The 16712-nt window shown below is 37.3% G+C and overlaps 2 protein-coding genes across 2 annotated transcripts; one reads left to right on the top strand and one right to left on the bottom strand.

Annotated features, from left to right (window-relative positions):
• Positions 1-3859: 3859 nt before the first annotated feature.
• On the top strand, positions 3860-5042 carry LOC111903283 (uncharacterized). Its single transcript, XM_023899061.3, has 2 exons — positions 3860-4017; positions 4104-5042. Exons 1-2 carry the CDS (start codon positions 3958-3960, stop codon positions 4707-4709), a joined length of 666 nt encoding a protein of 221 aa, XP_023754829.2. The 5' UTR covers positions 3860-3957; the 3' UTR covers positions 4710-5042.
• Positions 5043-12797: 7755 nt separating this feature from the next.
• On the bottom strand, positions 12798-15818 carry LOC111903262 (LRR receptor-like serine/threonine-protein kinase GSO2). Its single transcript, XM_023899044.3, has 4 exons — positions 15066-15818; positions 14502-14762; positions 13566-14405; positions 12798-13491 (listed from the first exon to the last, which is right to left on the bottom strand). The coding sequence occupies exons 1-4, from the start codon at positions 15487-15489 to the stop codon at positions 13016-13018; spliced, it is 2001 nt and encodes a 666-aa protein (XP_023754812.1). The 5' UTR covers positions 15490-15818; the 3' UTR covers positions 12798-13015.
• Between the last annotated feature and the right edge of the window lie 894 nt (positions 15819-16712).

Genomic DNA, 16712 nt, shown 5'->3' with positions numbered 1-16712 from the left:
TAGCAAGCGATTTGTTGGAGCTCAGGGGGATCTGGACTATCCTCTTGACGTAGAGATCACTGATGATAGGACGGTACAAGTTTCGAGGGCTCATCGAGGATGTACACTGCAGTTGTTCGATGAGCAGTTTTATGTGGATTTAGTCCCTATTCCCCTGCAAGGGAATAAGGTTATCGTGGGTATGGACTGGTTGAGCCCCAATGGGGCAGTGATCGACTGCGATCAGCAGCTAGTACGGATTCGGACCCCAAGTGCGGGAAGTTATAGTGATTCAGGGCGAGAGGTCGCAGCATGGGTCGACTTTGTGCTTAGCAGCGAGGGCGAGACGCTACCTACAGCAGGGTTGCGCAGGATATGTCACCTATGTCATGGATACCCGGGATAAGGGTAAGGCGACACTGGATGATGTACCAATCGTACGGGAGTACCCAGACGTGTTCCCAGAGGATTTTCCTAGGACACCTCCAGAGAGGCAAGTGGAGTTCAGGATTGACCTAGTTCATGGTGCGGCTCCGATAGCCAACGCACCATATCGGTTGGCTCCCCCCCCGAGATGCAGGAGTTGTCTACACAGCTACAGGAGCTGTTAGACAAGGGATTTATCAGGCCGAGCAGTTCGCCATGGGGAGCCATGATCCTGTTTGTGAAGAAGAAGGATAGGTCACATGGATGTGATGGCTTCTGAAGAGTTTTGAAGCAGAACAAAGTAGAACACACCCTTTATTGTGACAATAAAGCGGCTCGACACATCGCCAACAATCTGGTGTTCCATGAACGAACAAAGCATGTGGAGATGGATTGTTAGTTTGTCAAGGAACGAGTTGAGTCACAAGAGATTACACCACTTTATGTTGACACCAAGATCCAAATAGCCGACCTCTTTACCAAGGAATTAGGATCACAACAACTTGAATTCCTACATGTCAAGTGGGGCATGCGAAATCTACACGCTCCATCTTGAGGGGAAGTATAGAATCACAAATCTTTTCCTCTATTTTTACTCCTACAATCACGTCCTATATGTTGTCTATTTGTTGTCCATAGTTAACTCCTAGATTAGTGGTTTTCCATCTTTATGTAAATCGTTTGTCTATTTAGGCTTCTTCTATTTGTAATTGTAAAACACTAGTTCTATCAATAAAACTTTTTAGAACGAAACGTTGCATCCTTTAGGCAAAATCGGCGAGTCAAAAAACTCATGCACAAAATCCATAATATCATTTTATAACAAATCCCAATATATTTTCAAAAACCTGAAAGTATATCTATCTGGACCCGAAGATTTATCATTCCACACACCCAAACGAATTGTTTAACTTCTTGCATCATGATCACATTCTTAACTTGAGCCAAGGATAAGCTTTTGAACCTCGGGCTTTTATTAAAAATCTGAAAATCCTCTATTCTTCAATACTTCTCTTTAAAGAACTCAAAGAAAGCTTCTTTATCCCTAACTGATTTAGACTCTCAAGGGCATTCTACTTTTATCCCTTGAAGAGATAGTTATCTATGCCTTTTTATTGAGAATGTCATGGTAGTTAGTGTGGAGTTTCACCTCCTTTAGGCCCCACCTAATCTTTACTTTCCGTGGCATATCACTATTTTCCCGCTTTTCAATCTCATTCTATTATTTCAAAAAGTTTCTCCGTTCTAACTGATTTTCATGGGTATTAGAACCTCAATTAAGTTTTCCCGTATTATTCAAAAAAATTTCAACTTCCACTTACTCCCATCTTTGTTGAGCAAGCAATCAAAGAAAAATCGATACAAAAAGAATCTATGTGGTTCGGCTCCTTCCTCAGCAACAACAACAAAAAACTTTTCTATTACTCGACTGTTTTCAAAGTGATACATTGGAACCCCTAACTACGAATATTTATAACCGTAAACCCCAACAACTATTAGGCCGAGCCCCTATACAAGAAAATCTAGAACAACAACCTAACGAACCTCAACCTACTCCAAGTATCTATCTCTTCGAAATCACATTCAGGTTTATTCACTTCATTCCGGGTCGGATTGTTCATTCGGATCACCAAAATTCAGGTCACCTTTAGTAGTTATAAAGTTGCAATGGGTCAAATTCTCGTTCTTCATGTGCCCTCTATCCTTTGGTATGCATACATCTTTACAAAGCACTTACCATTTTTCTTATTTTCAGACGAATCCATCAGACGGATTGAGTGTTGCTCACAACCTCCCACTCAAACTTATGGTGGCGTATTAGTGTCCGTGTATTATGCCGTATGATTAGGCTCATATTTAGTCTATGTATATGTATTAGTCCGCATTAGGCCGATAGCATTTGCATTTGCATCTGTATTTATTTGTTCTTTTAATGAGAACATGATCAAAGGAAATCAAAGATTCTACACTTTCTTACCTTAGGAAAGATTGAAAAAATATACTATATGATTTCATCTGATTTACATAAGAAATAAAATAAAATAATTTTCAAAAATCTCTATATTTAGGAAAAAGTGAGAACAAATTAATCCAGATCACTGTTGAAATTTTGGGAGGCAAAAACTGCACGGGCACCTCTGCCTCTACAGTAACACAACTCAGCGTACTTCTATTTTATATTCTCTCAAGATGCAAACAAAAACCCTGAAAGACATGATTAAATGATCCCGAGTTTTAAGTCCTAAAAACAGTTTCAGAATAAAGAAGTCGGTGTTGTATAAAGATTTACTAAATCTAAGAAACCTTCATGCACGAGTATCAATCATTCAAACTTATAAAAGCAACAAGAAGTGGTATTGCTTATAATCAAGATTTAGATTCAAATAAACACAATGATTAGCTGGGTGTTTCCAAGATTTAGATTCAGATAAACACGACAATTAGTACAAGTGGCCGGTTTAAGATTTAGCCCATGGTTTACACTTTTTTTTTTTAAAAAAGCCAACTTGGGAGTTTTTACTTTATATATAAATTAAAGACATGTTGTTGCTGGATTAGTGTCAGCTCTAACATGGGTTTTGCCCCAAAGAAATTCTAGAAAATTGTTAAATAATTATTAAATAAATTCAGTAATTCATGGAAGCTTTCAATTGTCGACTGCTAATGAACATTACAGGTAACAGATTAGGCATCTAGGAATACCATTGGTCAAGAAACACCATGGAATGGAAACTATAGTATTGGACTATTGGCTGCCAAGCAGTCCGTGCATGTAGTTCTAATCTTTAAGCAAGTGTCCTTGAGGCCCCCTACATTACATTCTTCTAAACTCAAAACTTCAACTTTGCTTAAACATTAATATTTCTTATAAATGCTGTCTCAATAAATGATTTCTGAGTAATTAAAAAAATGCCCGGACGTGTTTTAAAAAATGAAAGTGAAAAATAAATCAAAGTATGTATAAAATTTGAAAGTCACATTTTCTATATTTTTATTAAGTCGGGGGTAAAAGTTCATGTCTAAATAAATAATAGAATATTTGGAAAAACAAAGGGTCAAGTTTAGGAAATCCTTGTTTCTGAAGTCGTTTTTGTACATTATGACAAACAATATATGGTTCAACCCATTTGGATAAATTATGTTTTAAAAATATATATATTTGAATGAATATCAACGTAATTGGGAAAATGAAAGAGAAAAATATATGACATATATATATAAAAAGAAAACAACATCCTAGTGATTAATAGATGTATGAAACTATGAATGAACTCATAGAAATCAAATTAAGATGATAGCAAAAATAAATACTAGTAAATATCCGAATTAATAATTAAGAAACAATTGAACCGTTAGGAGGCATAAAGAGCCAAACAACCGTGCCTAATCGATCTTCCCATAAGTGCAATGGCAACCCACGTGGAGCTTAGCCAGTTCATCTCATTTAATCCTTGTTTGGCCAATATAAATACTCAATACCCATTTTCAAAATCATTAACCTTCTATAATATTTTCAGTTGCAAAAGCCTTCTACTCCTACAAGGAATTAAGATGATGGGTTATTGGTTAGCTGAGAATAACACAGAAGCCTACCTCAAATCCATGAAAATGGTAATTTGAATATCGTTAAAGTTTTCTTCAAGATGTATGTCTTCTGCGCGCATGTTTACTTACGTTTTATGAACTTGATTATACAGGGTAAGATGGTGAATGAAGCGGATGTAGCAGATTTCATTTCAGCAATTGCAGCCGGAAACAATGCTCAACTCATGGTGGTTGTAGGTGGTGCCACCTCCAGGTCCACCACTTTAGGCCTTTTGGCGGCGGCTGACCAAACCGGTGGGCATGTGATTAGCATCTGTTCAGGAAAAGAGGATTTGCAGTCCTCCAAAGAATCCCTTGGGCCAGATGCGAGACGAGTTGGGTTTATTGTTGGGGATGCGGAAACACTGTTGCTAAATAACTACAGGGACGCTGATCTTGTGGTTATCGACTGCAATCTTAAGAATCATGAACGGATTTTAGGAGCAATACAAGGGAATGGGAGGGAAAAGGGTACAATTGTGTTGGGATATAACGCATTTTGGAAGGATTCATGGCAGTGGAGCAGATCAAATAGTCACTTGGTGCCCATCGGAGAAGGGTTGTTGTTGATGAGAATCGCCGGAAAATCTGGGAATAGTGGTGGTGGTGGTGGTAAGCATACCCGCAATGGCAGCTATGGTGGAAGCAAGAAAGGCCATTGGGTTGTTAAAGTAGATAATTGCACAGGCGAAGAGCATGTTTTTCGAGTCAGATCGTAGTTGTCAAAGCTTACACTTTTGGCGTCTCGTGATTCTGATTCTTGAATTTTCAAAGGTCAAATTTGTTAGGGGGAGTTGATTCTTAAATGTATATAACAACTAATGGGGTGTTTGTCTTTCTGGGTGACTTGGAAGATTATGTTTTCTAGAACTAAGATACAGTTTTTTAATGTTCTGTTGTACCTCAAATTCGTTTTCGAATGAGATAGGATGGTAAGATGAAAACCAACTATTTCATTTGTATTCATTTGTACCATTTAGCATTCATAATGCATGTTTGGATTAAAATATTAAATAAAAGAAATTGGCATTAATATAGCTCAATCAAATTAATTTGGTGTTTGTCAGAGATATATTAAAGTTTTTTTTTCTTTTTTCTTGCGCAATAGTCGAATTCCACCTGTTAAATAGGGGATTGACCACAAACTAATTCCATGTCATAGCATCACATATACATCTTCAAGAATACACACAGGGAAGTTGATTTTGAAGTAAGCTTGTCCACTTGGAAACTATATAGTTAATTATTTATTTTTAATTTTTTTAAATTTAAACAAAATTATTTAACCTAGATAATCATCTTGTTATCCACGTCATCAGCGCATTCTCTTCTTCATCATGCCTCTCTTCTATTTCAAGCATCGTGTTTGCCTCTCTCTCCTCTTCTAATCATCGTCAACCCTATAGAGATCATCGATGGCCTTAGAGAGATCGTCAATAGTCATGGAGGGCGAGGGAAGATTGATAGTTTGTGATGTGATACTCAATGGATCTCGTCTTAGAACGGCTCACGAAAGAATGTGATAATATGCTAACCCCCCCCCCCCCCCCCCCTCTCTCAACCCACCCCTCATCGCATCCTTCTTCTTTTCGGGACCAAATCCAACAACTATTACTGTTTTTTGTTATAATGTCAATTTCTCTTAATCGGATTGAAAAGTCAAGTTGATATATAATGAATTAAAACCAATTATGGTTAGTTTTCAGGTTGGCATACAACGAATTTGAAGTTGATCAGTGTCCACTTAACTATTGAAAAAAAAACAAGGGTCTTTATTCTTAATTATTTCACATACACAAATATTGTATTTCTAAAGTTCCATGGATTATTGGAACTAATTACAAAAGTTGTATGAGAAGTAGATGTTGATTTAGTGATGTAACATCCATTAAAATTCATAAAAATTTAAACTATTTCAAACCAACCAAAAATCATAATTGTTTACATTGTAGTTTTAAAAACATTTTTGATATCGGAGTTTTCCCAAAATCACAAGACACTACATGAGGAGGTGCACGATCAAGCCTTTTGTCTTCCCACGATCATCTAAGATACCTGAAACATAACCCAAAACTATAAGCCCAAAACTTAGTGAGTTTCTCCCAAAGTACCAACACAACAAATAACACATATACAATAACAGCATACTATGGGTCCAATCAACCATCGGGTTGGAATACCCCAGTCCCCTCAACCATCGGGTTGTAATGTCAACATACTATGGGTCCAATCAACCATCGGATTTGAATACCCTAGGCCCTCAACCATCGGGTTGGAATGCCCCGGCCTGTTGGCTTACACACAAAGCAGTGAAGCCTCAGCCACCGACCAAACATGTGTACATATAACAAATAATAACAGTCTATAGCCAGTCAAACAGATCTACAGATCACTAAGCATAACAACATCCTATCTACCAGGATACCGATCTAACAGATCACAACATCACAAATAGTATGCATAACAGGATATCAATCCAATGGATCGGCATTGGTGTCTTCGACCCGCAAGAACAGTGAGGAAAACTCACCTCACAAGCTGAACAGAACTGATAAGGCACGAGTCCGAATCTCAGCTCTCAACTTAAATGCCTACAACCACCAAGTGACCAATTCCATCAAAATCCCAACAATACCCAAAATACCCTCAAAAGTCAAACTTGGTCAAACTTAAAGTCAACTGGTCAAAGTCCATAAACCCACTGAGTCAACCTAACCGAGTTAACTCAACATGGGTTGACCCATGCGAGTACGCGGGGCGTACTCCGGAGGTACGCTCAATATACACAAAGCTTCGCAAAGAGCCACCATCGGGGTGGCTGACCAGATACGCGGGGCGTACCCTCGCAGACCCAACTTCTTCATTAAGTGCTTAATGACTTTAGCACTTGAGCTCATACTTTATATCCAAGGTCCAGAGGCATACTAGGGTCATAAAGTCCCCAACTTTATGACTTTTCTCGTCCAAAAAGTCCTTAATGCAAAATCTTGATCCATTAATGCCTTCTACAAGAAGCATGGAGCCAAACTAGCTAAAGGGACCTCATTTTTATGGCTTAGGACCCTTCCTAGGGTCTTAAAGGACAACCCAAAACATCCAAAACGAAACATGCATAGAAATGGGACTTTGAGACATGAATAACAACATAAAGCTACCAAAAACGAGATCCAAGCAAGCAAAGCATCTAGGTGAAGACTTTTTACTTTCTAGAGTTTTCCAAGAAAGTGATGATCGAAGATCCACAAGCTTGCTTCAACTTCTAAGCTCCTTGATACAACTCCTTCTTCCTTAAGCACACAAAAGACACACTTTTAGCTCAAAATACACTCTTATGGGGTTAGGGTTTGCCAAAACTGACTCAAAGGCTTGGATGCTGAAAAGATGGGGGTAAATAATCCATAAAGATGCTTAAATACCCCACAAACCCTAAAAATTAGGGTTTCCCTCAGACATGAGTATGCCCAGCGTACATATGTGTACACCCAACGTACTAGGGCACGTCCTAGTACGCTTAGCATACTCCTCCTACATCCAAATTATAAAATTGCCACTAGGGCTTCCATGGCCACTTCCTTCCAATCCAAGGACCAAAAATGACATAATTTAAAACCAAGGAATGAATTTGAAAATACATGAAAACCGAGGTGTTACAACTCTCCCCCGCTTGAACTAGACTTCGTCCTCGAAGTCTGCTATCACGAACAAGTCCAGATAATGCTCCCGCATCTCAGCCTCCGGCTCCTAGGTCCACTCGGAGCCCCTCTGATGCTGTCATCGTACCTTTACCAAAGGTACTACCTTGCTATGCAAAACCTTTACTTACCTCTCCAAAATAGCTACTGGCCTCTCAACATAGTTCAGGTGCTCATCAACCTAAATATCATCCACGGAAACCGCTACATTCTCATCCAACAGGCACTTTCGCAATTGTGAAACATGGAAAGTGATGTGAATCTGATTGAGCTCCTTAGGAAGATCTGATCTATAAGCAACCTTGCCAACCCTAGCAATAATCTGAAATGGCCAAATAAATAAGGGACCCAATTTCTCCCTCTTCCCGAATCGAATCACACCTTTCCAAGGTGAGACTTTCAATAACACCATATCACCAACCTGAAACTCCAACTCAGTTCGACGTCGATCAGTATAGATCTTCTGCCGACTCTGAGAAGTCGGCAACCTCTGACTGATCTGTTGAATCATCTCCATCGCCTGAAGGACCACCTTTGTCTTCCCCATAACCATGTGACCAACCTCGCCCCAGCAAACTATGGTATGACATCTCCGCTTATACAAGAGCTCAAAAGGCGGAGCACCAATGCTGGACTGAAAACTGTTGTTGTAGGAGAACTATGCAAGAGGTAGTAAGAGTCCTAGCTCCCTCCAAAATCAATGACACAGGCCCGCAACATATCCTCAAGGGTCATTATCGTCCGCTCACTCTGGTCGTCGGTGTGTGAGTGATAATGATGGGTTTTGAGCAATACATCAATCCTATGGTGTACATGCAAACCCTAATAGCTTTGGATCTAGTTTGTCTAATGAACATGCAATTGATATCCAAAGCCATAAACCCTAGATCTAATAAACTATAACTGAAATTAGGGTTTACATCTTACCTTTGATTGTTATATAGCAATAACAATCAATCCTTGGCTTCAGAAAGCTTAGTGCCTCAAGTGTTGCACCTCTAATGGAGTCACAAACACCACTAAGCAACTTGGATGAATAGAGAAGAGAGGGGAGGCACCAAAAACGGCTGGAAACCCTAAAGGAACACTTAGCCACGTTTTTGGGTCTCAAGGGTTCTTTAAATAGGTATGCAATTAGGGTTATCTAACAAGGAAAACCTAATTTAACTGCTTAAGCCCTAAGCAACCCATGGACACCTTCTGGAACATGCCTTGGACGATTTCTAATGGGCTTCCCCATAGAATTCGTCCAACCTATTATTCCAAGGTGATCCATAAGCCAATTGCAATTATCTTATAATTACAATTCCAATCCCCTAAGTTTAATTAATCTCTTTTAGCCACAAAATTAATTCTTTATTAATTCTTGACTAATATTAAACAATATGATTTCTCCTTTAATATATTATTCTCATAATATATTAATAAATCATAATTAAACCTTTCTCTCCTTAATTCATCCTACATATTGCTATGGTGAAGGAAACCCAAAAGGACCATGCTCATAATCGGGTCAAGTACATACCAAAATAGTTATAGACTTAGACACTAATCCAGCAGTCTACCACTTGGATAAGTCTAATAACTATTTTGCATAACTTCAGAACCTGATCAGCAATCGTAGCTTTCAAAAGCCGTTGTCAACTCTGATCTTATCAGAAACGCGTGTCCTTTAGATAAGGGGTTATATGTTCCTCCATTCTCAAGATATCATATAGACACGAGACATGAATTTAAATCATTCTCTCTGTCTATGTATTGTTTCCCGACATCTGATTTATGACGACTGACGACAGACTACAATTGAACACATCAACTTAGTCCCGGCTTGGCCAAGCGCTTAGGCCCAAACGTGATCTTCAATTACCCACCAAACTGAAGGACTAGCTTATATAATTTAGGCTTTATCTCAGCGAATAACTCCTCGAATGGTTTAGATTAGTTTTCGGTTTTATTGTTATTTCCAATTATATTTTCTTATATTCCTTCAAGTATATAAATTTGACGAATGGACGTATATGATGTAATCCGCTAAGGTATTTAATCAAATGTTTGGCTAGGGTAAATGCAACCAATTTTAGAAAAGAACTTTCATATCTTTTTTTTCTCATTCTTCTCCTTTGTTTTTCTTTTTTTTTTTGGAGTTTGTTGCCTACTGAAGGCAACCTTATCAGATGCATAGTGCATTAACGTATTGATCACCATTTGACATAATCAGCTAAGTTTTAGATAAGTCGTTGGCCATAATAACCACTTTAGGGTTTACAAACTTCATTATAAAAAAAATATTAGGGTTTACAAACTTCATTATAACAAAAATATATTTTTATAGGATTCAGCTGTAAAATTCCTATCGGATATCAAAATGAGAAAGAAAATCAAAAGGAGAAAGAAAATGATAAGCTTGGTCTTGCTTAGTCGGCTATTAATTATGTTTTAGAGGCATTTTATTTTATTATTTTTCATTAAAACTTCAAAAATGGTCCCTATGGTTTTCGAAAATCTGAAGTTTAGTCCCTAATTTATAAAAACTCATAGATAGTCCCTGTGGTTTCAAAACTTTTAACAAATGGTCATTTTCGCTAACTCTGTTAGCTTTTGGCCGTTAAGTGAAGGGCATTTCTGTCATTTCACTACCACAGGGACCATTTATGAAGTTTTGCCTTATTTAATATATATATAATATTAAAGGGTCTCTCTCTCTCTCATCTTTATTTTGTTCTCGTCCTCACATTGAAATGCAAAAAAGCCAAACCACCATTAAAATGTAGAAAAAAGGAACCCCAACAGTGTACACTCTTTTCTTCCCTTAATCTCTTTCTCCTCTTAACATATTAGTTAAGAACAAAAACTTTAATTATCAATTAAAGAAAGAATCATCAGTATTACTGTCACATATATGAGATTCGTTTTTCCTTCTCTTTATTCCCATTCCCATCTTCATCAAGATCGTCTCCGACAGCCAAAAGGGACACCCTCGTCTTCAACATCCACCATTGCCTCGTCTTCATCATCCACTAAACCCAAATCCAAAGCAATCATCGATTCCAAAATCAAAACCAAAGTCAAAATTCAAAATCAAACAGGAGGAATTGACCACTTGTTTATGAAATAGAAATCTAAATCAAATGCGGGATTTCTAAAACAGTCATCAATCTCTATAACATATTGATTTCATAAAATGATTTTTGATTTCAATACCTTGATTAATGTCATCGATGATGGTGGTCACTCTGATTCACAGTGGGTTGATGGTGGTCTTTATCGTTCAAGGACTTTTCTTGATGGAGATGTTGTAGTGACATACGAGGAGAGGTGGTCTCGAGGAAGAAACAACAAAGATGTGGGTTTTTATGTCAACGATGTGGATGACTGGTGGTGAAGAAGAGTCCTCCAAGTCCAAAGAGGTGAAAAAAGGGGATGTGGGCGTTGGGCCCTATTCTGATCATCCAACAAATCCGAAAGGAAGGGGCAAGGCAAATCGAAGATAGAACAACAACAGGTAGGGAGTTTGGGTTGTTATGAAGTCGACGATAAGCACAAGGAAAATGGGAGGGGGTTGTTGCCCTCTTGACTGCCGGAAAATTCCATCTCTGATGGAGGTTTTCTCGATTAAAATTGAAGAAGAAGAAGAAAGGAGGCAACAACAGCAAGTATCGGTGGTTGTTTGGCTTGCTTGTCATCGAGAAAGAAGAAAGAAACATGGCTGGAACATAGGGTAGCAGCCTCCGTTTTTTGCTTGGGTTTTCCCGAGAGAGAGAGAGAGAGAGAGAGAGAGAGAGAGAGAGGACCTTTAATTAAATAATTATATTTATTTTATTTTATTTTAAAATAAGGCAAAACATCATAAATGGTCCCTATGGTAGTGAAATGACATAAATGTCCTTCACTTAACGGCCAAAAGCTAATGGAGTTTGCGAAAAGACCATTTGTTAAAAGTTTTGAAACCACAAGGACCATCTGTAAGGTTTTTATAAATTAGGGACTAAACTTTAGATTTTCGAAAACCACAGGGACCATTTTTGAAGTTTTGTCTTGTTTATTTAAAGAAAATATAAGTTAGCTTTGGGTGTTTGTATTGGTTATGATTTTAATAAATAATTATCGAAAGTTATCTATGTCTAATTATTTTTCAAATATGTGATTGCGTTAGTATGTTATGTAAAATTGATTTATAATGATGGTTTTAGTGAATAATGATATAAAATTAAACTACAAACTAACCTAACCTTGACCATCTGCTATTTCAAGAAAAAAAAACTTAAAAAAAACTTTTTATACATACACCTTATTTTTGGGCCATGTGTCAAATGAAATCGTATGTAAGCTTAATCAACTGCGATTTCTTTGGTTATATTTTTGAAAAATGTTAACTTTTATTGCTATTTACTAAAAGAGAAATTAAATATCCTCCTACCGTTTGTTCCTACCAATCCTCCTATCCATTTAAGTAATAATATGTGTCATATTACAATCCTAAAATATCATTAAATTTCATTAAATGTTACACATATCACCATTTTATTGGATAGGATAATATGTAGGAACAAAAAGTATGAAGATATTTAATTTCTCGCTAAACACTACAAAGATAGCCCAATGCTCTTAGTCCAAGACTTTATCATTTTGTTAGGCCTTTAGGATAAAGCATTCTAAGGTGTCATAACTCTTGAGACTTAAAATTATTGGACTAATGTGCGAGTGTGGTGACATTTTGATCTTTTTCACCAAAGACCTTGAAGCCTTTGAAGATTATATTTGTAAAAGAATTCACCACTACAAAGTATCAATAGACGAGTCCTTAGGATATAACATTGGAAACCATTTGTAATTTGAGAACTCGTTGTATAGATAAAACTTGGACATTTCTTGTTAAAAGTCATTGATTATATGAAATCATTCATCCTTAAAACGTTAAATTCATGTGTGAGATTCATGATTGTTTTGGAATTCATACCAACTTTCCTCCTCCGTCCCACAAGCGGCCCAACAATTGAACAAAAAAGCCTTCTTTGTTTTGGCGTCATTTATTATCACAATGGCATCATCTGCTGAATACAATTATTTTTGCTTTTTCCTTTTTGGAAATCTTTTATCATTCATTTTAAAGGTGTATTTTTGTGATGAATTTCTACCATTTCATAGAACAAATGTCATCGATACAAGCAACTACAGGAATCCAAATCCCATTTCAGCTTAAATTTTACTACAGCATTCACAACTAAAGAACTCCAAAAACTACAACAAATGAAAACCTCTAAGACTTCCCTTAAAAATAAAAAGTTAGTCTGACTACTTTCTAAATTGCATCTAACGAAACAAGAAGCAACAAGTTAGCATAACGGATTACCAAGTTCTTGTACAACTTCCTCAACACTCGGCCTCTGCTCAGGCAATTCATGTGTACACATCAACGCGATTTTAGCAAACTTAGCAGCTTCATGCTCACAGAATCTTCCATGGAGATTCGGGTCAATAAAGTCAATGAAAGTGCACGATTCAGCAGCAAACCTAGCTGCACTAGCAAACTTACGTTTACCAGAGATAATCTGGAAAACAAGAACCCCAAATGCATAAATATCACTCTTTTGAGTGAATCTCCCTGTGGTGGCGTATTCAGGAGCTAAGTATCCCATTGCAGCACTTGCTTTGAGTGATGAGAAAACCGTGTCTTTTGTCAGAAGCTGATGAACACCTGAATCAGACAATAATGGCTTGAATCGTTGGTCTAGCAACACGTTTTTTACTGATATGTTTTGGTGAACAAGTGCTGGTTTGTTTAGTTTACTCCCGTGTAAATACTCTATACCTGTAAAAGTAAAAGTAAATTTATTATATACAAAATCCAAAAGAAAAGGTGAAAAGGGAAACTAAGATATTTACCTTTGGCAATACCGTTGATGATGGAAGCACGAGTAGACCATTCAAGAACATGAGAATCATCCTTCATGTCAAGATACCTTAACAAGTTTCCATTAGGCACAAAATCATAAATAAGAAAACACTCCCCACGTCCTTTTGAACAACAAAAACCTCTCAACCTCACTAAATTCTCATGTCTCAATGAAGTCAAAACATTCAGCCCTTTCAAAAACTCGACTTCTTCAGATTTACAGCTACTTTTTATGATACTCTTTATAGCGACAACAGTTCCATCTCTCAACATTCCTTTATGAATGGCTGAAAACACACTTTTTCCTAACAAATTTCCAGGAGCGAAATACTGTGTGGCTGACTCTATCTCCTCTAAATTGAACCGAAAACTTCGGATCACTTCTTGGGAGACCCCACCGAATCGGCGACCCTCGGCTAATGGGTCCCACCCGTTTGAATACTCGAGGTTGATTAGTGGGGACCCGTTTTTTCGACATATCTCCTTCGACTTCAATTGATCGATGCATATATCGGATGGGTCTAACCCGTTGCCATGTTTTTGTTCTTTGTTAAGATAATATGAAGCTGCTAAGAAACCTATGACTGATAATCCCACGATTGCTACGATTACTCCAACAATAATGGAAGCTTGTGGGGTCTTTGAGGAATTTGAGCAACGTGTGTCGCTACAGTTTAATTTCAAATTAGCGGTTTCTGGGATGTTTTTTGTTGGGACGCCGTTTGGGTTTGACAGATCCAAAGCACTGCAAGCTTTCAAGGTTGTGAACTCGACTCCACATAGTCCCAGGTTGTTTGAATATTGAAATCCTCCGGATAATCTCTTCAAAGCTTTGAAAACAAAACCAAGAAAATTTGTTAATTAGGGCTTGAATAATCAGTTTCTTGAAACCGTAGACAGTTAATTTTGACCAGAGAGAAAAGTACCTATTGGAACATTGCCGGAAAGGGTGTTGTTTCTCACATCTAAAACTTGAAGCATTGGAGCATCGGCTAATCTTGTAGGTATCGAACCAAAGAGACGATTGAAACTTAAATCGAGCCTTGTTAATAGAGCTAAATCGCCTAGACTTGCAGGTAATGCGCCGCTAAGGTGGTTAGATTGCAGAGAAAGAACAGTGAGTTTTTTTAGCGATCCGAGTTGAGTTGGTATGCTTCCGCTAAATTGGTTGCAGCAGAGCTGTAATACTGCATATCAAAAAGTTTGAATGAGAGAACATTTAGAAACAATGGCATGTGGAAAAGAACCCTAGTTTCACATTTACGAAAGGGTAAAAAGCTTTTAGGAAACTAAATAAGTTGATACTTTCGATTTCGGATTCATGGAGAATGCTCGGAAAGTAAAACATACATACTCTACAAAAAACTGAACAGCATGCAAAGAGAAAACCGATAATAAAACGTATGTTTGTCAAGATCTGTTAGTATGCGGTTTTCAAGATTCAGATTTGGGTCAAAGCCTCATCTTTTTTATGGAAAAATACAACTTACCTTGTAAACTCTCCATGTTTCCAAGTTCAACAGGAATGCTGCCAGAGAGATTATTGACATTGAGATACAAATCACTGAGCTCAGTTAAGTTAGAAATCTCCGAAGGAAAATCTCCTGACAAAGAGTTGTAATGCAAGAAGAGACCAGTCAAGTGTTTGAGCTCAGAAAACGCCGGCGAGAGCTTGCCGGAGAGACCTTTCCCCTGTAAGGAAATATTAGCGACTTGACCATTTTCATTGCACGCAATGCCCTCGAAGTCGCATGGGTTTCCCAATACAGTCCAGGAGCCCAAATGTGTATTGTGTGGGTCTAGACTGGCCTTGATGTCCATTAGAGCTCTCAGCTCTGCATTTCCACAAACAGGTGGTGTACACAATGTGGTGAAGAACAGAGAGAGCAACAAAAGAAACGATGAAACACCCATGTCTTTCCTTCTCTCTCTAGAATGTTTTCTTCAGGTAAAGATAAATGGTTGGGATGGTAAGGATTTTGTTCTTTGCTATGTTATGGACATGTCTTTCTCTCTCTTTGTAACTGGTTTCTCTCGCCTCGGAGTGTGGTTTCAGCACGAGCCATGGGTTTTGTTGGAATTTTCTTTTTGAATCTGTCTCTCTCTCTCTCTCTCTCTCTCTCTCTCTCTCTCTCTCAGATCTTTGTGGATGAAGATGTAGACGAGGATGGTGCAGTGTTCCCTTGTCTAGACCAGCTGGCAAGTCAAGATTGGAGGGAGAGTCCACGAGATGGAAGTAGGGGGCATATGGCGTTTATTTCGCGTCCGTCCGATCATATTACTTTGTTGCATGTGTATATTTATTATGGTGCACCACCGCTGTATGTTAGACCCCCTCCTCAGGTTAGAGTTAGACAACGACTGCACAGATAGTGATTGGACTGTAAAGAAATTTGAAAAGGGTAGTAAAAGGAAAAGACAAGGAAAATTGCTTTTATTAACTTTTCTATATATTTGGTAATTCGTCTTTTCATAATTTCCAAAAATACAATAACTATATGTTATATTATTTATTATAACGAAATTATACATTTATTACTTAAAATAATGACTACATTGCTACACTTAATTTTTTTAATTTATTCTTAGTTTTAGTAATAAGTAATTTTTCGATAATATCTCTTCTTGTAATAATAACAAAAAGGTGAAAAACCCCAGAAACTCATATATTGTCGTATCAAGGTACCTGTTGTACTTCTCAATCAGGCAAAACGATATATTGTAACTGTATAAACTATTATAATAGAAATTCATATTCAAATTACACAATATTTTTATTTTTTTTCATATATATAAGAATTATTTGTGTTAAAATCAGATGTAACTATTACAATTTACCACGCTCTTGCTTAACAGGCACCAAATGTGAGAATTCAGTTTGCATTGTGAACGACTGAAGGTGTAATCTTCCATTAGGTTGGATTTTATGTGTTTCGTAATTGATTGATATAAAATGTATAGTATTAAATATGTTGATAAAATACTAAAGAAACTTAAATTAAAAAAAAAAAAACAAAAGAAAAAAACAAAAAAACAAGAAAATGATTGGAATGTGATTTAATGAACATTCTAGGAGGAAATAAAATGATTGGTATATATTTGGTGGTAAATTGGGGGGATAAAATGGTGCAAGTATT

The sequence above is a fragment of the Lactuca sativa genome, chromosome 2 (genome assembly GCF_002870075.4).
Source record: "Lactuca sativa cultivar Salinas chromosome 2, Lsat_Salinas_v11, whole genome shotgun sequence".
Lineage (NCBI taxonomy): Eukaryota > Viridiplantae > Streptophyta > Magnoliopsida > Asterales > Asteraceae > Lactuca > Lactuca sativa.
The sequence above is the reverse complement of the archived record's forward strand: the minus strand, read 5'-3'. Positions and strand labels throughout refer to the sequence as shown.

Excerpts from the sequence above, each read along its gene's own strand:
- LOC111903283 (XM_023899061.3), top strand. The coding sequence starts at position 3,958 with ATGATGGGTTATTGGTTAGCTGAGAATAACACAGAAGCCTACCTCAAA. Across the intron at positions 4,018-4,103 it reads ACCTCAAATCCATGAAAATG|GGTAAGATGGTGAATGAAGC; the intron begins GTAATTTGAATA and ends TTGATTATACAG.
- LOC111903262 (XM_023899044.3), bottom strand. The coding sequence starts at position 15,489 with ATGGGTGTTTCATCGTTTCTTTTGTTGCTCTCTCTGTTCTTCACCACA. Across the intron at positions 14,406-14,501 it reads TTCCGGCAATGTTCCAATAG|CTTTGAAGAGATTATCCGGA; the intron begins GTACTTTTCTCT and ends TTGTTTTCAAAG. Across the intron at positions 13,492-13,565 it reads CATCAACGGTATTGCCAAAG|GTATAGAGTATTTACACGGG; the intron begins GTAAATATCTTA and ends TTACTTTTACAG.